At 46.3% G+C, this 26,022-nt stretch overlaps 1 protein-coding gene across 1 annotated transcript in view; it reads right to left on the minus strand.

Annotated features, from left to right (window-relative positions):
- The window catches only part of ptprq (protein tyrosine phosphatase receptor type Q), a 304,885-nt gene that overhangs the window by 185,009 nt on the left and 93,854 nt on the right, over positions 1-26,022 (minus strand). Inside the window, exons 20-25 of the mRNA XM_072485165.1 lie at positions 17,539-17,765; positions 14,819-14,888; positions 13,657-13,856; positions 11,790-12,027; positions 4,563-4,691; positions 2,710-2,856 (exon numbers count right to left, since the gene is read on the minus strand). Coding sequence (XP_072341266.1) covers positions 2,710-2,856; positions 4,563-4,691; positions 11,790-12,027; positions 13,657-13,856; positions 14,819-14,888; positions 17,539-17,765 — 1,011 coding nt within the window. The remainder of the gene's footprint in view (positions 1-2,709; positions 2,857-4,562; positions 4,692-11,789; positions 12,028-13,656; positions 13,857-14,818; positions 14,889-17,538; positions 17,766-26,022) is intronic.

Here is a 26,022-nt window from a genome sequence, read left to right on the forward strand (position 1 = left end):
TATGCTTTCCTCAGTGTGCCTCCGACTGTCTCGTGCTTTTAATCACCGGCCATTGGCAGTCGCCTATTTTCCATGCAAGATAATTGTATTTCCTTTCCTGAGTGAATTGTGTTTCTTTCCTTTCCCCTTGTCAGAGTTACATTTTTGTTTGACATAGTTAATAAGTTGTCATTTCTCATTTAAATATCTTGGGCGGGATTCTCCGACCTCCCCCGCCGGGTGGGAGATCGCCGGGGGTCTGCGTGAATCCCACCCCCGCCGTCCGCGTAATTCTCCCGCCCCCCAAAAACTAGCCCGGCGTGAGTTGCGCCGCCCGCCTCTGACAATGGCGCGGTCCGGCGCTGGGGCTGGCCGAAATCTCCGGTCCGCGATGGGCCGAAGTCCCGCCCGTCTGTTGCCGGTCCCGCCGGCGTAAATTGGAGTAGGTCCCTTACCGGCGGGACCTGGCGGCGCGGGCAGGCTCCGGGGTTCTTGGGGGGGCGCGGGAGGATCTGGCCCCGGGAGGTGTCCCCATGGTGGCCTGGCCCGGGATCGGGGCCCATCGATCCGCGGGCGGGCCTGTGCCATGGGGGGCACTCTATCCTTCCGCACCGGAGGCTGTGGTCCTCCGCCATTCCTGGTGCGGAAGCGAATCCCTCTCCGCTGGCCGGCGGAGGCCCTTCGGCGCCGGTTGCCGTGGCACCAAGACCCTATCCCGCCGGCTGGCGGGGCGCCAACCACTCCGGGCCGGCCTAGCCCCTGAAGGTGCGGAGGATTCCGCACCTTTGGGGCGGCCCGACGCCGGAGTGGTTCACGCCACTCCGTCCCGCCGGGACCCCCCGCCCCGCCGGGTAGTGGTGAATCCCGCCCCTTATATTCGTATTTATTGTAAGAAAGTTATTAAATAGCATTAATATATCTGCTGCTGGTATGTTACAATTTATAGTGATGGCATGGGAATATTAAAACAGGCCTTTTGTGTAAAATAATTTTGAAGAACTGGGAAAACTACAAATGCAGAGTTATCATGATAAAGGAATTGGTAAATAATGATTGGGATTTACCGACGAACCCAAGCATGTTTCTCGGCAGTGGAGGCGGCCCTCCAGCGGGATTTACCAACCCCGCCATTGTCAATGGGATCTCCTGGTGACTGCACCCCTCGATGCCAGGAAACCCGTGCACCGTGTGGGACTGGAATATCCTGCTAGGGTGTACAGCCAGCAGGTCGCGCCCAATGAGTGAATCCAAAATGAATGTATTAACCCTTAGACCAACATTCACTGACTTCCTGCAATAGGCTGCAAATTATTTTGATGTGTTGAGATTTAGTTACAATGTAAATGACACAATGCAGTGAACCATAGGTGGGATTTTTCCTGCCCTCCATGGTGGAGACGACCCGCCAGTTGCCAGTGACGGGATCATCCAGTCCTGCTGGTGTCAACGGCGTCTTACGTTGTTCACTGGCCGTGGAACCTGCCACAGCACATCGCCATCATTGGGACCAAGAGTATCCGCCAGTGGGAAGGGCCAGAAAATTCAGCCCCTTATGATTGATTAGCAGCCTGTATTTGACACCATAATGGTTTCATGATTTCAGTGAGTTGGTTCTGAAAAGATCTTGGGACTATTTTGGCCAAATGCTTACAATGGTACAGGAGAGAGGGGCAGGGCAGACACGAGAGAGAGTTGGACTTCTTATACCTGGGTGTGATGATCATCTTTTCAAATTCCTCTGCCAGGATTTCCAGTGCTGCACCCAAGGACTCACTCTCACTCAGTCCCCGACCCATGCTGAAACCTACTGCTGAATGCCAACCAGCTCATGTCACACCTTCAGTGGGTGTGTATTTGTAGCTCACATATATAGCTTCAAAAATTGTCTAATCAGAACTTATGTTAAATCTGTCTAATCTATTGTCCTCAGGCAAGTTCAAATGATCACAATCTCATTTAGGACCAAAATTATGTGCTAAAGTCAGGCGTTCAAGAAGGTGCAGGTGTTTAGCAAATGCTTTTACATTTTCACCGAAATAACTCCCAATTCATAGAATCTCTCCAGAGCAAAGAAAGCCATTTAACCCATCGAGTCTCCACCGATTCGCCTCCGAAAGAGCACCCTACCTAGGCCCATTCATCCGCCCTATCCCCGTAACCCCATGCATTGATCATGGCTAATCCATCTGATCTGCACATTGTTGGAGACTAAGGAAAATTTACCATGGCCAATCCACATAACCCGCATATCTTTGGACTATAGGAGGAAACCGGAGCACCCGGAGGAAACCCACGCAGACATGGGGAGAATGTGCAGACTCCACACAGGCAGCAAGGCCGGGATCGAACCCGGATCCCTGGCTTAGTGCGGCAACAGTGCTAACCACTGTGCCACCGTGCCATCCACGGTGATTAAAGTCATTTGATGGACTAGCTGCCTTTCTGGTTGTTTTTGTTCTCTGAGACTAGTTTGGTAGGACATCTCGGGATGTATTTCACTGTTGAAGTCAATCAAACATATTGGCAGCAAACAGGAAGATTTCATGAATCATTGCAGAATCTTACACGTTCTTTCTTCTAACTACTATTGTGGTATTTAGGGGAGCTTATATTTCAATGGACTCACCGGAAATGAAAATTTAAATGAAAAGAATCAAAAAGAAGCAAGTTACAAGATGATTGCTATCATTTTAATTGTGTGCAATAATTTTCTACATCATTACGGATTACCTTCTGATGATGTAACAATTTTAATGCTGGCTTTTGGTCCAGGTCCAATCACTGTCTCAGCAATTACAAACACGTCATACATTGTAAATGGCAGCAGATTGGTAAAAAAGAACATAATCTCTCTGGTGTTGTTCTGCGATATTTTCCCTAAATTAAAAATACTATTATGTATTTACATATAAAGACTGACATAAAAAGTCAGCATTTTCTAAAGCGTTTAGTCAACTACTGTAATGCAGTTTCTTATAATGAATACATTTAGAGGAGTACAAATATTTATTGAACCGCAAATTAATTAACCAGATACAATAAAATGCACTAAATGTGTTTTCTCTTAATAGATATCTCTAATAATTCTCACTTTTGTCATCGCATGATTGAATTTTACTGAGTGCATTTCAGGATACGGGCTGGGAGGCAGGGGAGGGACAGAAATTGGGTAGGTAGGGGTGCTGTGCCAGTCACTGTCCCACTGCCACTGCCAGTGGCAGAGAAGGCATGGACAGTCCCCTTGCCATGAGGCTGATTGAGGCTCTGAAGTAAGCAAAGAAGAAAAGCAGAATATTGTTTAAATGGAGACAGACAGCAGATTGCTGCAGTACAGAGGGATCTGGGTGTCCTTGTGCATAACTCACAAAAAGTTTGCATGCAGGTACAGCAGGTAAAAAGTGTCGTAAGTGAAACATTGGCTTTATTTGCAAGGGAGATGAAAACTTGCTACAACCATGCATCGCACTGGTGAGACCGCACCTACAGCACTGGCCTCCTTACTTAAGGAGAGATATATTTATGTGGAAACAGATCAGAGAGGGTTTACTGGGCTGATTCCTGGCATGAAGGGATTGTATTCTGAGGAAAGGTGGAGCAGGTTGGGCTGACAGTTAGAACAATGGTTAGCACTGTTGCTTCACAGCACCAGGGTCAGCTTGTTGTGCATATTGAAATTGGCGGGTACGATGTTGTGCATCACAGAGGCTGCAAGGGGATCAGGGCCTGAATATCCAAGGATATGTGTCCTATTGAAAGGAAAGGCACATGGGCAAAGGGGGCGGGGTTGCAGCGTTAGTAAGGAATGAAATTAAATCGATAGTAAGAAGCAATATAGGGTCAGAAGGCATAGAATCTGTGTGGGTAGAATTGAGAAATCGCAAAGTAAAAAAGACCCTGATGGGAGTTATGCACAGGCACCGAGCAGTAGTCTGCATGTGGGGCAGAAAATCAATCAGAAAAAAAAGGCATATAAGAAAGGAAATATTGCAATAATCATGGGAGACTTCAATATGCAGGTGGACTGGGAAAATCAGGTTGGCAGTGGATCCAAAGAAAAGGAATTTGTGGAATGTCTAAGTAGGCATTCTACTAAGGAACAGGCAATTCTGGATTTGGTGATGTGTAATGAGGCAGACTTGATTAGGGAACTTGAGGTGAAGGACCCCTTAGGGAGCAGTTACCACAATATGATAGAATTTACTCTGCAGTTTGAGAGAAACTAAGTGGGGTAGCCTTGCTATGGCCAATTGGGGGAGCAGCAATCCACTGCGAAGTTCAACCCGGGCATGACGTTTCTCGCTGAGGTGCCCAAACAGAGGGACCCTCTCCTCCCCAAGCCCACTGCCAGGCCACTCGGCAGAAAGAGTAAATTCCAGCCAGTGAAAAATTCAGAGAAGGGATAAAAATGTCGGGAAGCATACTTGTGCAGAGTTGAAATTAAACAGAACATTCAGAACATTTACACAGAATAGAATAGTGAAGCCATTCCTGAGAACAGGAAAATACGTTTCCTCTGTTAACTTAGATGTACAAAGTCCATACGAATGGAATTTAACGTTTACAGTGAAATTCGTAACACTTACCCAATGGGCCATTGAGCTCAACTCTGTAAAAGACTCTTCCTGTTAATGTTGGTGGTGGACCCCAATTAATTAGGAAGGACTTTGATGTAATCTTACTCACAGTTAGGTTTTGGGGCGGTTCTTCTGGAACTGCAGGAAGATATTTCACATCGTTATCTCAGCGACCACTGACTATTCAACACATATCCCAACTAATAGATTGCTTTTTCTGCTAAGTTTGTTAATTTAAGAAATATATAAAATAGCATAGCAATGTAATCACCGACGTATTGACGGCATCGCAATTTAATCCCAGGTGAAGGGTCAGGAACCTTTGCCTGTACATAACTCACTTACATTGGCCCTTAAATTTCCAGTGGTAATGTAGGTGTGTGAGTACATTAGATCTCCCATATGCTCACGCACATCTGGGGGAGTTCCCAAAATTCCATCCATAATGTCCTCTTTGGATCTCAGCAGACCTCATGGAGAAATGGAGAAGGATGCTCCACAAGTATCTCTATCCTCAGTGAGCCCAGCATATTGATGCAAAAGACCATAAGACATAGGAGCAGAATTAGGCCACTCAGCCCATCTAGTCTGCTCTGCCATTCAATCATGGATGATATTTTTCTCATCCCCATTCTCCTGCCCTTTCTCCGTAACCCCTGATCTCCTTATTAATCAAGAACCTATCTATCCCTGTCTTAAAGATGCTCAGTGATTTGTCCTCCACAGCCTTCTGCGGCAAAGAGTTCCACAGATTCACCAACCTCTGGCTGGAAATTCATTCCTTCTCCCCATAACCCCTGATCCATTTATTAATCAAGAACCTATTGATCTTTGTATTAAATGTTATTAATATTATTATTATTAAAGATGCTCAGTGATTTGGCCTCCACAGCCTTCTGCGGCAAAGAGTTCCACAGGTTCGCCACCCTCTGGCTGAAGAAATTCCTCCTCATCTCAGTTTTAAAGGATTGTCCTCTGCTCATAGTTTTTCCTACAAGTGGAAACATCCTCTCCATGTCCACTCTATCCAGGCTTCGCAGTACCTGTAAGTTTCAGTAAGATCCCCCCTCATCCTTCTAAACTCCAACGAGTACAGACCCAGAGTCCTCAACCAGTCCTCATATGACAAGCTCTTCATTCCAGGGATCATTCTTGTGAACCTCCTCTGGACCCTTGCCAAGGCCAGCACATCGTTCCTTAGATACGGGGCCCAAAACTGCTCGCAGTACTCCAAATGGAGTCTGACCAGAGCCTTATAGAGCATCAGAAGTACATCCCTGGTCTTGTACTCTAGCCCTCTCAACATGAATACTAACATTGCATTTGCCTTCTTAACTGCCGACTGAACGTGCACATTAACCTTAAGAGACTCCCAAGTCCATTTGTGCTTCTAATTTCCGAAGCATTTCCCCATTTAGAAAATAGTCTATGCCTCCATTTCATCTTCCAAAATGCATAACCTCACACTTTTCTACATTGTATTCCATCTGCCAGTCCTTTGCCCACTCTCCCAGCCTGTCCAAGTCTTTCTGCAGCCCCCCTGCTTCCTCGATACTACCTGTCCCTCTACGGATCTTTGTATCATCTGCAAACTTAGCAACAGTGCCTTCAGTTCCTTCGTCCAGATCATTAATGTATATTGTGAAAAGTTGTGGTCCCAGCACCGACCCCTGAGGCTGCCATTCTGAAAAAGAGAACTTTGAAGCATTTACAACAAGTGCCGAGTGGATGAACAATCTCAGCCTCCTCTGAAGGTTCCATATGATATCAAGATGCTGAAGGCACTGGAGAATGCAGAAACTGGGTCTTGACAGGTTTCCATCAGACTTGAAGACTTGTGTTTCAGAACTAGCTGCGTCCTTAACCAAGCTATCCCAATACAGTTACAACAGTAGCATCTACCCAACAATATGGAAAATTGCCCAGGGGTATCCCGTCCACAAAAAGCTGGACAAATCAAAACCGGCCGATTACCGCTGCACCTGTCTGCCTTTGATCATCAGCAAAGTGAAGGAAAGGCCATTGACAATGTTATAAAATCGCACTTACACAGAAATAACCTGCCCACTGACAATCAATTTGGATTCTGCCAGAGCCACTCAGCTCCTGACCTCATTACAGCTTTGATTCAAATATGGACAAAAGAGCTGAACCCAGGGTGGCTCGGATTACTGTTCGTGTGGAGTTTGCACATTCTTCCCGTGAATGCATGGGTCTCGCTCCCATAATCTAACACTGTGCAGGTTAGGTGTATTGGCCACACTAAACTGCCCCTTAATTGGAAAAAGTGAATTGGATACTTTAAATTTATATAAAAAAGAAAGCTGAACTTCAGAGGTGATGCGAGAGTGACTGTCCTTGACACAAATGCAGCATTTGACCAAGTGTGATATAACCATACTGGAGTCAATGGGAATCAATGGGAACACTCTCCACCAGGTGTAGTCAGACCGAGCACAAAGGTTGTGGTTGTTGAAGGTCAATCATCTCAGAACAAGGATATCACAGCAGGAGTTCCTCATGTGCAGTGCGCTAAGTCCAACCATCTTCAGCTACTTCGTCAACGACCATTCCTCCATCATTAGGTTAAAAAGTTGGCTTGCGATTGAAAAATGTTCAACACCATTCATCACTCCTCAAATACTGTATCCGCTGGAGTTTAGAAGAGTAAGAAGAAATCAGATTGAAAGATAAGATCCTGAGGGGTCTTGATAATGCGGATGTTTCCTCATGTGGGAGAATCTCGAACTAGGGGTCACTATTTAAAAATAAGGGGTAGCCCATTTAAGACAGAGGTGAGGAGAATCCTTTCCTCTCAGAGGGTCATGAGCCTTCGGAACTCTCTTCCTCAAAAGGTGGTGGAAGCAGAGCCTTTGAATGTTTGTAAAGCAGAGGGAGGTAAATTTTTAATAATCAAAGGGGTGAAAGGCTATGGGGATGGGTGGAGTTGAGGTAACAATCAGATCGGCCATGATCTTATTAAATAGCACAGTAGAACCAAGGTACCAAATGGCAGGTCAGAGGCAGTGAATTCTTCAGTGAGTAACTCACTGACATCCCCCCACCCCCCCCCCAACTCCCCCAAAGTCTATCCGCCATCTCAAGGAACAAGTCAGGAGTGTGATAGAATACTCTTCACTTGCCTGCACAAGTACAGCTCTAACAACACTCAAGAAGATGTTCGCTTGATTGGCACACAATCCATCACCTTCAACATTCACCACCGACACACAGTGACAGCAGTGTGTACAACTCACCAAGGCCCCTTTGACAGCACCTTCCAAACACGCAACCTCTACCACCAAGAAGGACAAGGGCAGCAGATCTATTGGAACACCATCAACTGCAAGTTATCCTCGAAGCCACTCACCATCCTGACTTGGAAGGATCTCGGCCATTCCTTCACTGTTGCTGGGTCAAAATCCTGGAACTCCCTTCCTAACAGCACTGTGAGTACCTACACCACGTGGATTGCAACAGTTCAAGGAGGTGGTTTACCACCACCTTCCCAAGGGCAACTAGGGATGGGCAATAAATGCTGGCCTAGCCAGCGACACCCACATGAAAGAATAAAAAATGTCAAATGAGAATTGCCTCTAACTAATGTACCACCAATTTTCAAAGATGAAAATTACTTAATTCCTTTGATTAAAAAGTGTCTTCGGCACTGTCAGGAGAACACTGTGTTACCTATTAAAGAGTGGCAGCCCACCTATCATTCATCATGTGATAGTCAATCAATGCATTTTAAATGAGTGGACAAAATGCTGAGTAACATATTCATTCCGACTATAAAATGATACGTCACACTAAAACTATTCATTTTGAAACTACCAACAGTTAATCAATGCATCTTAAACCATCTCGAAGTGTGTAAGATATTCCTGCAATTTCCAATTTAATTCATCAGAGGGCAGCAATCTGAGTTTGAAGAATGAAGGACATGTTGATAGAGGATAATAGAAATCAAATCAGAAACATGAAAAACTAGATACTCATGTTGTGAGCCTGAAAGAGAAAGGTTCCCATAACCCCGCTCCCCTCCCACATATATAGCAATGTGTCCACAACAGCAGATTGACCAAATCAACCACGTCATCCAGCCAGAGAGGACCATAATTTTTCCTCCAAACCCCTCCCCAACAATTTATATTTATATAGTGCCTTTAATGTAATAAAATATCCTGAGACATTACACAGGAGCATTATAAATCAAAATATGACACCAAATCACACAGGAGCTATTAGGTCAGATTACCAAAAGCTTAGTCAAAGGGTTATGTTTAAGGTGTGGGTTATAAGAAGAAAGCCAGGTCGAGGGGTGTATATGAGGGACTAGGGATGGAATTCCAGGCTTCACAGTCTACAAATCTGAAACCATGGTGGTTGAGTGATTCAAATTGGGGATGCTCTTGACGCCAGAACTGGTTGAGCGTGGGCCAGACCATGGCTGGAGGAGATTACAGAGGCAGTGAGAATCATAGAATTTACAGTGCAGAAGGAGGCCATTCAGCCCATCGAGTCTGCACTGGCGCTTACAAAGAGCACCCTACTCAAGACCACGTATCCCCCTGTCCCCGTAACCCAGTAACCCCCACTTAAACTTTTTGGACACTTCCTCAGTGTACCCAACAGGCGCCTGAGTGTGGCGACTAGGGGATTTTAACAGTAACTTCACTGCAAGTGTTAATGTAAGCCTACTTGTGACACTAATAAAGATTATTATTATTATGTAGGCAGATTTAAAGGGGAGAGGGCAACCACTTACAATGTCAACTAACAGGGGGGCCAGGAGAGGAAGTTGGGTGATCAGCTGTTTAGTGGGACCAGGATCGAGCAAACAGAAGATGGGCCGACTGAACAAGAAGAGCTGAGGTTAGGCATGAGCGAAGATAGGAGACAAACCCGAGAAGAATGCATGTTCAGGGCTAAGAAGTCTATGAGCTCCTCATACTTACTGTTGGAGGTCAGGGTGGAGGAGACAGGAGAAAGGACTTTGAGAAAAGAGGTGACATTCAAGAAACCAAGCCGTGGGTTATCTTGAATGCTGGAATAAGGAGCAGTTTTAATAGACTGGGAAGCAGGACCTGATAGTGCTTTCTGCAGTGTAGCCACATCCAACTGAATGGATAAACCAGTTGCCCGCCATGTCCCTGTCCCTCGGATTTAAAGAAATGGAGATGATGGCCATACCAGGGGAACTGCTAGGGTTAGGGGGGGTAATACACTTACTGGGGACTAGATTAACCAAGGTGGAAATGGGAGTGTGGTTGCACAAATTGGTAGCTGCTTAATTGTTGTTGCGAATGGATGGCCAAAGGTTAAACGGTTGGGATTTTGATAGTGCAGTTGTAAGTGAATTGGGGATTACTTTTACCAATGGCAAAGATAGAGAGGAGATAGCATCAGGGCATGGATGAGATTTAGTGGCTACAAAGTGATAGAGGAATTGGTTAAAGATGGCAGAACATCTGAATTATTTCCACAAACCCATGAAACTTATAACACTTGCTACCAAATAGAAATTCTGGAAAATCAGAGGAAACTCACTTTACACAATAACTGACAAGCATATTTGGAATATACCCCAATTCCACATTCCATTCCCCACAATTGGCAGAGATATTTTGCTTTTCCAGTTAGCGCAGTTATGGGGCGAAATTCTCCCCCAACGGCGCGATGTCCGCCGACTGGTGCCAAAAACGGCGCCAATCAGACGGGCATCTCGCCGGCCCAAAGGTGCGGAATGCTCCGCATCTTTGGCGGCCTGGCCCCAACATTGAGGGGCTAGGCCGACGCCGGAGGGATTTCCGCCCCGCCAGCTGGCGGAAATGGCGTTTGTTGCCCCGCCAGCTGGCGCGGAAATGCGGCGCATGCGCGGGAGCGTCAGCGGCCGCTGAGTTTCCCGGCGCATGCGCGGGAGCGTCAGCGGCCACTGACAATTTCCCGTGCATGCGCAGTGGGGAGAGTCTCTTCCGCCTCCGCCATGGTGGAGGCCGTTGCGGAGGCGGAAGAGAAAGAGTGCCCCCACGGCACAGGCCCGCCCGCTGATCGGTGGGCCCCGATCGCAAGCCAGGCCACCGTGGGGGCACCCCCCGGGGTCAGATCGCCCCGCGCCCCCCCCCCCAGTACCCCGGAGCCCGCCCACGCCGCCTGGTCCCGCTGGTAAATACCAGGTCTGATTTACGCTGGCGGGACAGGCAATTTCTGGGCGGGACTTCAGCCCATCCGGGCCGGAGAATTGAACGGGGGGTCCCGCCAACTGGCGCGGCCCGATTCCCGCCCCCGCCCAATATCCGGTACCGGAGACTTCGGCGGGGGCGGGGGCGGGATTCACGGCGGCCAACGGCCATTCTCCGACCCGGCGGGGGGTCGGAGAATGACGCCCAAGGAATTAATTTCCACACTGCACCTGGAACCAACCTCTCTGCTTGGTCAAGCAAACACTCGCTCCCATAATGGCCACTGCTTTGGTGATAGGAGCCCACATACAGCACGAGCACATCTCCTCATCCATACACCAGACATCACTTAGATACCTGCAGCCTCCAGAATCAGACAAACAACTATTGGCCTCTCTTCCATCCCTGTGCACTGGGCATTAGTTTGCCTCATCTAAGCACATCATTTCCCCTCACTAAGCATCACTTAACAGACTAGGGTTAAGTCCTTTATTCCTCCTATACCCCTCCAACCATTCACCACTTCTCTCCATTTTCCCCTCCTGCTCTCTTTCTTGTTTTCTCCCTCTCTCCAACTCTTCCCACAAAGCTGCACTCTAACCCATTCTCCCCTACCATTCATAATCTCATTGAACTAACTATATTTCAGCCACCCAAGATTGTAAACAGTACTTCAACGAGGGACAAACAAAGGCCTTCCAGAAGTTCAGCATTATTTCCTTATTTGTGTGTCTATGCCTACAGATAGTAAACCGAGTATTTTTATGGCCTTATTGAATGTAGCCTTACTTTCCCAATCATCTTTTGGGTCCCCGAGCTAAATGGGAAATAGACAACAGTACACATTTATACTCTATATCGTAAATTACACATACAAGTCAACAATATGATAGTACTACAACTTCAGCTTGAAATATTTCTAAGGGTAAATAAGATGTTCAATTTTTCTTGTTTGCTTACAAAATATTGCAATGAGTGCACAAAGTAATGCATCTTTTAAAATTCCACTGCATCCATAAAAACCCATAATAAAATATTTTTATTAAACACTTACGCCATTCTGGTGTTCTAAATAAAGCACTTGCTGGCTGTCCTTCTCCTTCCTTCGTGAATGCAGATACTTCACACAGATAGGTGGTGTATGGTTTCAACTTATCTACCACAATGCTGGCAAACTCAGCTGATGTGCCTTCTTGCATTGGGTCTTTTGGTATGGCTGTCAGAAATGCACCACTCGTCGGTGGAGAAGGTGAAACCAATGCTGCAGTGGTAGTGCCTGTTGGACTATCATCCTACGTGGCAAAAATCAATATTTAATCACAAGTTAAACTGTGTAAATTATATCTTAGTATTTAGAACTGTGACTGGAAAATTAGTTCCTTACTAAAAACGTGTCGAAGGGCGTCAGATCCACTGGCTTATTTATGAATAGGTCAAGACCAAAATTGGCAGATAGCGAGGTACAAGTAAATTCAGTTACGACCTGCAATGTTTCACTTTGATAAAAGGTGAAACATGAAAATGAATTCTTCTTAAGCCCATTTAGTTCCAAATCTTGAAACTCAATCTTAGAGCTGGATTTAATGGTCATGGCGGTGACCCTGCCCACCGGCCACAGATCCAGTTGCATCCCTACAATGGCCATGGCCATTTCCAGGCACCTCAATGGATCCAATTCCCAATGAGGCATTTACATGCTTGCCATCAAGGGACCGAAGTCCTTCAAGGTGAGGGTTCTTTCCTCCAAGAGTTGCTGGTGCAACGAATGTGTGAATTTGAGATCTTTATATTGAGCTGGATTCTTCAGCATTGGGACTATGTCCCCACGCCGACACCAAAACGGTTGAGTTTTACGCCAGAAAAACCTGGATGAAACGGACACAAATTCCAAGCCCCGCAGGGGGCTAGTAGGGACCCGGAGTAGATCTCACAGCTTTTGCTGCAGATACGGGTTCCTGCACTTCCGGGTCAGAGGCCGCACATGCATACAGCGGTAGCCTCCAGCGGCCACTCCATGCCCCATGGCGGACTTCGACCGCGGAGCTAGACCCACAAAAAACACTCCTCCAATCAGCCACGTACCTGACCCTCAACGCCTGCACAAGCACTCCCCAGCCGCTTAACCCCCCCCCCCCCCCCCCCCCCCCCACTCCCGGCCTCCGGTCCGCCCACCCTTGAACTCAGTCCGCAGCCGCCACACGAGTATCCCGACCGGCTGGAGCGCATTAGTTCCACGCCGTCGGGACTTCGGCTGGTCAGGGGCGCAGAATGTCAGAGTGGGCCTCTGACAATGGCTCCAGGCGGCGCTTTTCGGGGCCCGCAGAATCGGTGAAACGGCAGCGGTCCCGATTTCTTGTGGGAACATCGATTCTCCGTCCCCGCGAGGATGCGGAGAATCCAGCCCATTGTGTTATATCTACCTGATGCAGTAATAGTTAAAAGTCTGGGTTAGTGTTGTATGTATCTACTGCAGCATTGTGTTTTGTATCGGCATGTTCCTGGAAGCTCACCTGCTTTTTCAGGAGGCCCATCTCCTTTCTTCAATGCTTATCAGTGATCTTGGGCACCTTCTAAATATGGCGCCCAGACATGATGGTGGAATGCCCACAATCAGGCATTGAACCCCCAGGTGCATAATTAGTGAGGTCAGGGTCAGAAGATATGGCGATATGGCCCGATTTCCGATCAGCCTCCGACGCGGGAAGCACTTCCCATCCCTGCCTCCACCACAGAATTAACTCCCAGAGGGGAGAGCTCTGCCCAATAATTTCAGTAAATTGTGAAAATAAAGCTCAAGTGTGTTTTAATTTTATCACTCTGCCTACCGTGATATTTGCATACAATAGCAGACATCATTAAAATAAATACTCTACTTTAGCACAAGAATATTAAATACATACCTTCAATCGCTTGCCACCTACCTCACATTGTGGTAATGTGTTTGGGAAAAGGGTGTCAGCATTCACTGATATATTCTTCGTTATATGACCATATCTTATAGTCTTTATAATTATACTGAAATGTGTAATTTTCCCATTTGGCCGTTTAGGTAGAAACCAGGTCACCTTAGCAGTTGTATGGTTGATTACTGTTGCAATAAGAGATGAAACTGGACCTGGAGCTAGGAAACAAGGGTTTGAACATATAAAGTGAATAGTTTGGAAAATGTTCATTGCAACCTGTAGATCTATCAAAAAAAAATTCCAATTCATACAACCAAACAAAAAAGTTTAAACCAAATAATCAGAAAATCAATTTGTGACACACTTTGGGTGGAAAAGAAAGAAAGATCTCTCTGCCCCATTGATTAGTCATATTGACCTGTCCCCTCACATTCAGAAAGAAGGGTAAGTTAAGCTTTCTCTGACTTTCCTTCAGCTCTCTGACAAGAATTAACTCATTGAGCAAGAATCTAAATGGTCACTTCTGTTCAGAAAAATCCCTCCCTACTCCACTCCTTGTAAAATCTATGTCCCGCCACATCCTTGGAATCAGGAAAGAAAAACCCCTGGTACAAGGAGGGATGAGAGGAGCTAGCAATGTTTTTTTTTAGAGCAGAGAAGTTTAAGAGGAGAGTTAATGGAAGTGTTCAAAACTATAAACGGTTTCAATAAGAGTAAATAAGAGAAAGTGCTTCCATTGGCAGCAGGGTCAGCTAATAGTCGCCACAGATCGAAGGTAACTGGCTAAAGAATCAGAGGTGAAAGTGTGAAATGAGAATTTTGTAGGCTCCAGCTGGTTATGATCGTGAAGGCACTGTTTGATAGGATGGTGCAGGTAGATTTAATAGAACAGGATATATACTTAAAAAGGGGGAAAAAATGGTGAAAAAGCACGGTAAGGGAACTAATTCAATAGTTATTTTGATGACTGGCACAGTCACAATGACCTCTTTCCGTGCTGTATATAAATCTGTGAACAAAATATCTTTTCTAGACCAGATCAGTAAAATATTGGAACATGATGCCTTCTTACTTCTTCTGTTATGCAATTCCACTGTGAGTGACATTGTTCTCAATGATTTGCAGTAGTGTAGAACTAGGGATAGATACAAAAATCTTCACTTGGTTAGACTGAACTTACCACTTTCTGCAGTTACAACTTGCCGAAAAGCACTGAAAGCTCCAATGCCAGCACTATTCTCAGCTGCAACCTGATAAGATAATTAAAACGCTGTTTTAGTCTCTTTTTCCAATAAAATACAAACTGACCATTTGTATTATTAGGATTCTATAAAGAACTGAAAATCGAATTTAAATAACTGCATAATTTGAATTTAAGTTTGTAGAAAATTACAATAGAAGATTGCAATGCACACACACAAGTCAGTTCCATATTCTATATCAGTTATGGTAACCCTACAATTAATGTTCCGTAAGCAATTGCAGCAGTTTGAGTGGGTACAATTTTTGCTGCAAAGCTAGATAAGACAAAACGGTATTCAAGTTTACTATTAGACTTCATTTCATTGCAAAGATTCTGATTGAACATTATTAAATAAGTAAATAACATTCAGTAATAGAATTTTTGTAAGGATTAATACTTTGGGTGGGATTTTCCAGCTCTTCCCACTGGTAGAATCTTTTGGTCCCTCCGAAGCCAACTCACACCACGGGTTGCCCCCATGGTGGACAGGCAAGCCATGGAAAACGCCGCCGACTTCGGCGAAACCGGAAGACCCCACCAGCAGCCAATGCCGAACTGCATCAAGACAGGATACCCGCCACGGGGAACTGGAAAATTCCCGCCTTCCTGTTTTGCAAAGCATTTTTCAGTGAAGTGGGAAACGCAGTTCAATGACGTCAAATGTTTGGAATTTTTTGCAGAATCGGGAGGTGTGCACCATTTCATGAAGGCAGCGTTGGTGATATCTCTCCAGGGATTTGAGGTGTCTGCTGTACATTGTCCATTTTTTTGTTGCATACAGGAGGGAGGGGACCACGGCTGCTCTATACACCATAAACGTGGTGCTGGATTTGAGGTCTCGGTCTTCGAACACTCTGTTCCTCAGACGTCCAAAGACTGAACTGGCGCATTGGAGTCGATGCTGGATTTCATTGTCAAAGTCTACTGACACCGAGAGGAGACCTCCCGAAGTATGGGAAATGATCCACATTTTCCAGAGGCTCACCGTGGATCTCAATGGTCGGAGGGCTGTTTTGTGTGGCAGGAGCAGGTTGGTAGAGAAACTTTGTTTTCTGGACGTTTAGTCTGAGGTCCACTCTCATATGCCTCAGTGAATGTGTCAACGATGGTTCCCCAACAATTCCCATGGCTCCTTAGTCCACCCCCCATGCAAAGGTGTACCCCCCCCCCACACACACACACACACAACTGAAAGGACATGAAACCTCTCTCTTGTGCAAATAAACACTGCAAAACTGACAGCCTAGGTCATACAGCCAGAATTGTCAATCAATGAATGTTTTCCCTGGGGCTCAATTGTTTTAACAGGTTAATGGATTTCTGGGCTAAGTGTCTTTATACTTCAAGTACTTGCAGTTTCTACTATCTGTGCCTTAAAGCATCGTAAAGTTATCAATGAATGACTGTTTTTTTAAAAGCTTTTTTTTATGTATACCATCATGATAGGGTTAAATGCTATGAGTGAATATTGAGCATATTGAGCGAATGGGCATGGAAGTGCCACAGCTTGGCATGGGGAGCATGAAAGGCCGTAGGGCTTTTGGGGGCATACCTTGACATGCGAGAACTGACAGGGTACAGCGGACGAGTAGGGGGCATATCATGTCATGGTGGCATGAGGGTTGATAAGGGTGAGCGGGGGAGGGGGGGGGGGAAATACCTTCGCTTGGGGGGCATGAGGAGGATTTTTTGAATTTAACTGTCACAAGGTCCCCTCACGCACACCATGATTCAACACACCTCTGTGGTGCTGTGCACCATGGCTCTTTGAAAAGCTGGCCGACTCCATGAAAATTGTGAAAAACACGGACATGCCTATCCCTGCAAGTTAGTCAGCTAGGTCGGGAATGGCTTGCAACCCAAAAGGCACTCCTAGATATCGGAAACCGCTCATTCCAAAATTTGTCCCTATTTTAAAATGTTTGTTGGAAGAGGCAGCTGTTGATTTCATTGTATGCATTAACAATTGATCAGAGAGCTGTGACCCAAGCTAAGGCCTTTGCGATATTACAGAGGGATGGTATTGGAGATTCTGGGCATGGAGTGAGTGATTTGGTTGAGAAGAACGTGGCAAATCAGCAGGAGTGAGAAGATGAAAATGGTGGTGGAAGTGGAAAAACCTCCGTCTGTTGGAATGAAGGTCAGCTCAAGGGTTCCTTAAAATACACAACCTACAGGAATGGGATCTCACAGAACCTACCCATAAATATAATTTGGTAGCTCAGCAAAAGCATTTCATGCAACCATCTGAAAATGTACGAAGCAGTCTGCAATATCTGGATGATTTATGGACAAAGAGATTGATCAACAGAAGACATGGATGCTTTCTAAGGCTTCTTCTATTTTGGGGAGTCGTGCCATTCTGAAAATTACAGTGCCAAGTTGAACTGCCTATGTTGTCTATGGGGAAGGTAGTGATTAGGCTTGCTTCAGCAAAGAATGTGCCTTTGAGTTATCAATGCAACGGTGCACAGCTGATTGGCTAATGCTGCCGTTGCTGTGATAGGCAGGCAATAATTATCTCATAGAATAAAAACCCAGTGGTGGCCTTCGTAGCCACTGGCAATGCAGTACCGATGATGGAGGGCAGATAGCAACAAGAGTAGGAACTCAATAATAGCTTCCCTTATGAAGTGCAACAGGAACATTATTCTTACCCGGATTTTATAAGCTGCCCCTGGTTTCAGATTATTGAGAAGAAACTCAGAAGTGTCTGCATTTGTTGGAACTTGGGTAAAGCTGGCTTGCTGTGAAGGACAAACCTCTTTGTACTCTACCCTATAGGATAGAATTCTTCCATTTGGACGAGAAGGTGAGCTCCATGCTAGCATTATAGCCGTAGAACCAATGGGGCCTACGGTAAGATCTTCGGGAGAGGCGGCATCTGCATTGAAGCACATTGATAAATTATGAACATTGACAATCAACAAGTTCATAACATATTATGAAAAGAAAAGAATAATTTAAAGGTAAATATGATAATACAGATTCTATACCCATGGTGCTTATGAAATCTCATGCCAGGTACATGTTGTCTGCCAACTCATTCCGTCAGCAAGAAAACCCGAGAACAAAACAACAGAAAATAGAAATGCTTGCTATCCTGTACAATCGGTGGCTTCAGATGCAATACATGTCATTGGGAGAACATTAATAAAACACTTGAACTTCACTCTTGGGATATGAGCCCTTTCTGACTCCTCAATATTTTGCTGCCTTGCAAAAATCATAATCTGTAATTTCAAGAAGGAATTAGATACAGCTCTTGGGGGCGAAAGAGATCAAGGGATATGGGGGGGGAGGCAGGAACTTGATGATCATAATGAATGGTGGAGCAGGCTCGAAGGGCCGAATTGCCTCCTCCTGCTCCTATTTTCTACGTCTGTTCCTACAAATTATATTTTATCTCCTAATGGTTTAAAAAAAACATTGCCTGAAATGTTTGGCTTTGGAGAAAATTAAATGAGAAAGTTAGTTTATTTTTAAAGTAATTTTACTGAGGTTTTACTTTTGAACAAATAACGCAGTAAAACCCCAGGAATGGCACAGCTCAACATACACGGTTACAAAGGGAGACAGGAGAACAGCAATATGGCTGACTCTGTAAAATCATTAAATTCAACTTGATGCCTCTGTATACATCATCGCAGAACCAGAGAGAGAAGGATGCCATGACAATATGGTAAAATGGTGCCCGCCTTCCCACGCAGCGATTGCTTGCAACGACCACGGGAATTCAGGATACATTTTTAACGCCATGGTTTCGGGCGCTAATCAGGACATAGCTCCCCCAAATCCAGCAACAGCAGAGATTCCAATGAAACACTGTAACCTCTTCCCTCAGACAGAAGATCCATCTGTATCTGTGCAGCAGCCAATCAGGGGTTCTTTAACCCCCCCCCCATAACAAATATATTTGCGATAACCCCAGTCTAAAAGGGTATTTTACGTATCCCACAAGATGCAACATAATCCCAATCTCAGGCAGAGTACAGAACGATGGTCATTCCACATAATTATACAGAGAGGTCCAGCACCAATAGGTTCGGATTTTAGTCAGTGCCTCCCATCAGCCCAGTCGAGACAGGATTTAAAAATAAGGGAAACCTACTTGGAACAGTGGGTCTAAGGAGAAAGAGGATACAACCACAGGTCCATCCGTATTCCTCCGGCACACGCCCACCACCATATGATGAAGGAGAGAAAAAGCTGCTCATTCAGACAAAGAAACATCCCAACCATATAGGGGGGCCAACAGGATATCAACCACAGTACAGGACCTGGTTCAGAAAGAAACCAGTCCTCTCCAGGATACATGATCTGTCGAGGACTTCATAGGAGATGAGTTACGGATTCTCAAGATTTATAGTAACCCAAACAATCAAAATAAAGACCCGATACAATTAGCACTAATTGGAGGGTTTGCCCACCAACAAACCGCCACCCCAACCCAGCCAACCAAACGAGGACCCCCCACCCCCCCCACCCCCCAACCTAACCTGGCTCCCCTGCACCAAACCCCAGCCAGTGTCATCCAGGAGAATAGTGCAAGACACTCCCCCAAAATAATATAATTATGGGATGTGCATTAGAATAAATTAAACAATTAAAAGACAAGCAGAGCCAGAACTCGCAAAAACGCAACCACTCCTGGACTCACGTCACCGCCAAGAAGGTCAGTTTTAACAAGAGAGCCTTAATCCATCATAGCATTTAGACAATACACTTTACATATGGCAGTAATTTATCCTTCCCTCGTGTATTCTTCACCAGACTCATTGGGCAGTAAATAACTGTCAAATAAATAATGGTGTGATCACAGAATCACCAAAAAAACTGTGAAGAGGCCCTTCGGCCCAACGAGCCTGCACCAACACATGAAAAACGCCTGAACTGTATCCCATTTGCCAGCACTTGGCCCTTGGCCTTGAATGTTATTTCACATCTGTGTGTAAGGAGACTATTCTGCTGGCAGTCAGATAGCACCAAACATTCAAACAACACAGTCCACCAGAAATGAATTAATAAATTTCAATCACATAAAGGTCGAAAGACTTTTCCCCAGCCACTAGCCCCCACACCCACACCCCCACCCCCCCTCCCGCCAACCCACCTCACAGCAAACAATGGCTGAAATTTTCTGGTCCCACTCACGGCGGGAATCATCATGGGCAGGTTGAAAAATCTGATGGACCAGCCAAAGGTCCATTGACTTTGGATGGGAATTTCTGGCCAATGACTTGCATATTCGAGGATAGATGGAGTAAAAACAACAAAACCGTACAATAATGCTTTCCAATTATAAGCTGTTCAAGAAGCGTTCTACATCTCCCGCTGCATGGAGAAAGTGGGCAGCATAAGCAAAGACCCCTCCCACCCGGCTTACTCACTCTTCCAACTTCTTCCATCGGGCAGGAGATACAGAAGTCTGAGAACACGCACGAACAGACTCAAAAACAGCTTCTTCCCCACTGTCACCAGACTCCTAAATGACCCTTTTATGGACTGACCTCATTAACACCACACCCTGTATGCTTCATCCGGCGCCAGTGCTTATGTAGTTACATTGTATATGTTGTGTTGCCCTATTATGTATTTTCTTTTATTCCCTTTTCTTCCCATGTACTTAATGATCTGTTGAGCTGCTCGCAGAAAAATACTTTTCACTGTACCTCGGTACACGTGACAATAAACAAATCCAATTCAGCCCAAGCATTCAATCTTCCAGGTCCATTTCTTTGTTATGTACCACCTGGCAGTAGTGCAAAAGTGGAAAATTGTGCCTTATTTTATAATTTTATAATCATTATTTTATTTTTAATTTTTTCTTTTTATTCTCCTCCATTTTGACATTTTCTCCCACATTTACATCCATCAACAACAAACAATAATCAGCAAGATATGTCAGTCCCTATAATAACAACAACGATCCCATCTACCCACCAACCCCCAAACCTCAACCCGCATGTTTACATAAACAAATGACAAAAATAAATCAGGGATTACCCGTAGTCACCCTTAATCTTACACAGATCCCCCCCCCACCCCCCCCACCCCTCCCCCACCCCCACCCTCCAGCTCCTCCCGTCCACTGCCTCTTGTAAAACACCTCCCCTACCCTCGGTTCCTTCCCCCCCAACTTTCCACCCCGGCTAGACCACTCGGACCCTGTTCTGCCAGGCTCAGATAGCCTCAGCCCCTCCCCCCACCTCACTCCCGTTCACTGGCCGGCACACACCGGCCAGCGTGGAGGCCCCCTCCTGGGTCCCTTTCCCACTTGCCCGGCGCCAGGAAAGCCCAAAGATCCCCTTTTAGCACACAAACCCCACCTATCCACCTACACCCCAAAGAACTCTCATTTCGAGTGAAAGTCCCGTCCCTTCCCTCGTCCAAATATATACCACATTGGCTCCTTTAGTCTCTACACCCGCGCGCAGTGATGCAAAAAAGAAGAAAATACAGTCATGAGGTTACATCGGCACATGGTCATTCCTCAGTTTGTCAGTTCTGCCACAGTCCTTCTGCTTTCGCAAACTCCTCCGCTGCTTCCGCCGTTCCAAAATAAAAGTCCCTGAGCTTGTAAGTCACCCTCAGCTTCGCTGGATATACAATGCCGCACCGCACCTTGCTAATGTACAGTGCCCTCTTCACCCGGTTGAAGGCAGCCCGCCTCCTTGCCAGCTCCACCGTAAAGTCCTGGTATACACGTATACCAGCTCCAGCCCACTGCACCGCCCGCTTCTGCTTGGCCCAGCTCAGGACCTTCTCCTTCACCCTGTACTTACGGAAGCACAGAGTCACTGCCCTTGGCGGCTCACTCGCTTTTGGTACAGGCCTCCACGACCGATGAGCCCGATCCAGTTCATATCGGGAGGGGTCCTCCCCCTCCCCCAGTAGTTTTGCCAGCATCGCGGCAAAATACTCAGTCGGCTTCGGTCCTTCAACTCCTTCGGGCAGCCCCACAATCGCCTGGATCTGTTTTCCAGGTCTTCCATTTTTCCTCGCAGATTCTTGTTCGTGTCCATCACCTTCCGCATCTCTTTCTCCATCGAGGTAAGTTGATCACCGTGCTGCAATACCGTCTCCTCCACTTCCTTCAGTGCCTCCCCTTGCTCTCGCACCTCCGCCACTGCGCTCGCCACCTCCGTCCGCACCGGGGAAACCGCCTCCTCCACCAGCACACTCAAAGCCTCCCTCATCTCCTTCCTCACCGTCTCCATGCATTTCGCAATCTGCGCCAACTGCTTTTCAAATTCCGCAGCCATCACCTTGGTTATTTCTTCAGCCGTAAGCAGTGTGGCCTTCCCTGGTGCTCCAGCCTCCATTTTTCACGGTGACCTTTCCACTCCCCGACGGACCTCCAGCTGGGTTTTTTTCGGCCGTTTTTCTGCTCACCCTCGACATTTTTCTTTGTTCTTTTTTTCCTCCTGTGTCTTCTCAGTGCCTCCCCCGTGCCTTCTCCCTTCTTCTGCCGCCTCCGCGGACCCTGGGACCGGGCTTAAAGCCCCGAAATTGCCGTTCCCGAGCAGGGGCTCTCCATTGTGCGGCCGCCTCCCGCCCGCCGTTACCGGAAGTCAATCATTATTTTATGATTGTTATTGTGCCTTTGCATTTTCCTAGTTTTTGCTCCATCGCCCTACACAACTGTTCTGCTCAGACATCTTCACGGTTTTGAAGCCACCTCCCTTTCAACATATTCTGCTCTCATTTTTTCTTCCAACTGTAGAATTTGCTGCTTTCTTTGGTCTTTCATTTTTCCTGCTGTTGTGGAGGTTTGGAGGTAAATGGTCGTTACTTTCTGATTTCCCTCACCAATATTGATTGTGTCTTATACCATGGTCTTTGGTCCTTAATTTTAATCTTTTAATTGAACATAAACAAAATCGATATGTGGAAGCCTCAAATTGTTGAATTTCTGTCTGCAGGAAACTACATCCATTCTGAAGTGTATCTCGCCATTCCAAGGGTAGACACAGGGGAGGACAGTTCACTCAGACAACTTGTACAAAAATACCGAAGAAAATACAAAAACAACCTGATTGCCTCAGTCGACAAACAGAACTTGATCAGTATGTACAATGTTTCCCAATTAATTCTACAGTTCTTTCCAATGGAAAATTCAACAAAAGTGAATTTAAACCTGCCACCCTATATTAAATTTCACCAAGTACCAACGTATCCAGTTGCAGAACTATCAATGTATACTAAGCGCAAACTGTCACTTAGCAAAAGACAAAGACAGCAAAATTCTGAGCATCGTTATTCGTCACAGTAAGAACAGCCGAACTCTAGCCCACTGAAGCAGCTCAACACTGACCCAGTTCTAAACCCAGGGGGCTGATTATTTTAATATTGCTGGTAGGGAAAGCTGCCTCTCCTCCCAGCGAATTGGACCAGAAGGACCAGAGGGTTCATGGACATTTAATGTTCATAAAGCTGTACCTACAATGAAGCAACCTCAATCCATGGATTAAAAACAATTGAAAGAAACAAGCCACAATTTTCTCAGAGGGGGACGTGACTATGAAACTAGACACCGGACAGGACGGATGAAACCTGGACCTCGGTGTCAGGACACCTGCCAACGCAGCGGTGAAAAACAAGTGCAAGGAGGCGGCAGAGGTAGTGACCCAAGAACCTGTCCACAATGCAAGACATGAGTTAATGACCTTGTGGCAAACAAATGTAAATGGGATGGTTGCAAGCATGCACTGGAATCACCCCTGAATCAATTACAGCGACACTTGACCAAGGAACATTTTAATTAAACGGATCCAGCATTTTGGAATGCCTGACTGAAACCTCATCACTTCGGTGGGAATTCCATCAGAGAAGTGACAAGAATTCTCAAACTGTTGTCATTTTGAACAGCCGGTGATTGAAAGTAATAATTATTCATTTGTTTTGCAGGGAAAGATTGTATGCAATTCTCCAGGAATTATGTATCGAAGGAGAGCCTGAACGAGGAGGAGGAAAATGGGAACTCACTTAACTAATTATGGAGGGAATGCAGAGAGGTAAGAGGGTCTGGAGATGATTTGCCCTGACTAAGAGCTAATGGTCAAAAGATTAGAGATGCTTTGTCCTTTTCCGAGACTGAAGAGACCCTAACATAAGCCTAACAGGAAGGAAAAAGGAGACAACGGGCAGCACGGTAGCTCACGTGGCTAGCACTGTGGCTTCACAGCGCCAGGGTCCCAGGTTCGATTCCATGCTGGGTCACTGTCTGTGCGGAGTCTGCATGTTCTCCCCATATCTGCGTGGGTTTCCTCCGGGTGCTCCGGTTTCCTCCCACAGTCCAAAGGCGTGCAGGTTAGGTGGATTGGCCATGCTAAATTGCCCTTACTGTCCAAAAAAGGTTAGGAGGGGTTATTGGGTACGGGAATAAGGGGGAAGTGAGGGCTTAAATGGGTCGGTGCAGACGCGATGGGCCGAATGGCCTCCTTCTGCACTGTATGTTCTATGTTCTAAACTCACTACAGGCCTGATTTCCATAGAGAAGGTGGGAAATGGCCTGACTCAGCAGACCCACCTCCTTTAAAAGGGACATATTTTCACTCTGGGAAGGTGGGAATGGGAGTCGTGCTGTCACCTTAAGAGGCCAGGCCGAAACAGCAATGGAGGTCGGTGGATGGCCAGGTGGTCAGGCTGGAATGGCAGCCTTTGCTAACTGAGAAATGGGCCCTGTTGCAATAACGAATGTCAGGCTCTCAAACCCATACCCTCCTTCCACCCAACATGTCCCCCATGGCCCTTTACCATGGCTTTCAGCAGCTTGCCGTCAGAACAAAACGCAGATCCTGAGCCCACACTTACTGGCATTGGGTTTGGCTCAGCAATTTCCCCAGATATTACTTCCTTATTGGCAGGCGGGCTCCTGATGCTGCTGCCCCAGTCAGAGGCAGCTCTGAACCCTCAGCAGCACCACTGAGAGAGGTGGGAAATGCTGAGGGAGGTTCTAGACTTCAAGGTCCCTCAAATGGGGGTGCCCTCAGACAAGTAAGTACAAATTGCAATTTAGGGTGCTATATCACGTGGAATGGCAGGGAAACCCCTGCAGGGGTTGCATTCCATACCCTCGGCCTCTCTTTGGGTCATGGAACATTGGCTCTGATGGACCTCTGGGCTGCTGCATGGAGGCTGTCTCCATGAAATGGGTAACCTCCCCATGCGCCAGAGCAGAGGCCAAATCACTGTATGCAAAATGCCAGCCCTCTTGAAAAATAGTCCTTCATAAAGTCTTCAATTGCACAGTTTGTTTGGTGATGTTAGTGGTGTGCGTAGCTGATCTACCTCATCGCCTGCCACTGGGAAACCTCCCCCCTGACCCCGCAGATCCAAGACATTTTCTCAGAGCGGCACGGTAGCACAGTGGCTAGCACTGTTGCTCACAGCATCAGGGTCCCAGGTTTGATTCCTGGCTTGGGCCGCTGTCTGTGCGGAGTCTACACGTTCTCCCCGTGTCTACGTGGATTTCCTCAGGGTGCTCCGGTTTCCTCCCACAAGTCCTGAAAGATGTGCTGTTAGGTAATTTCGACATTCTGAATTCTCCCTCAGTGCACCCAAACAGGCGCCGTAGTGTGGCGACTGGGGGATTGTCACAGTAACTTCATTGCAGTGTTAATGTAAGCCGACTTGTGAAAATAATAAAGATTATTATTATTATGCCCCCTCAAACCCCATGGTCCCTCATGCACCTAATGCTCCCTCATACTCCTATATACACTCACACCCATGTCCCCTCTATGCTCCTCATACCCCAATTCCCCCTCCTTGCATCCTCATACCATCTCATGCCCCTTCTATTCCCTTTCATATACCCATATCCATCCATGAGCTCTCATATCACCATGTATTCCTCATAGCCACTCACACAGTATCCACCATGTGAAGATCTTTGAAATGGATTTAAAAAAATAAACTTAGAACAATCTCAGAGAGCTATAAAAGCAAATTACTGCGGATGCTGGAATCTGAAACGAAAGAGAAAATGCTGGAAAATCTCAGCAGGTCTGGCAGCACCTGTAGGGAGAGAAAAGAGCTAAAGTTTCGAGTCCGATGACTCTTTGTCAAAGCTAACACTCCACAGTATAAATATTTCCCACTTTCTCTGTCTGTTAGCTTTGACAAAGAGTCATCGG

The sequence above is a fragment of the Scyliorhinus torazame genome, chromosome 19 (assembly GCF_047496885.1).
Source record: "Scyliorhinus torazame isolate Kashiwa2021f chromosome 19, sScyTor2.1, whole genome shotgun sequence".
NCBI classification, from domain to species: Eukaryota; Metazoa; Chordata; class Chondrichthyes; order Carcharhiniformes; family Scyliorhinidae; genus Scyliorhinus; species Scyliorhinus torazame.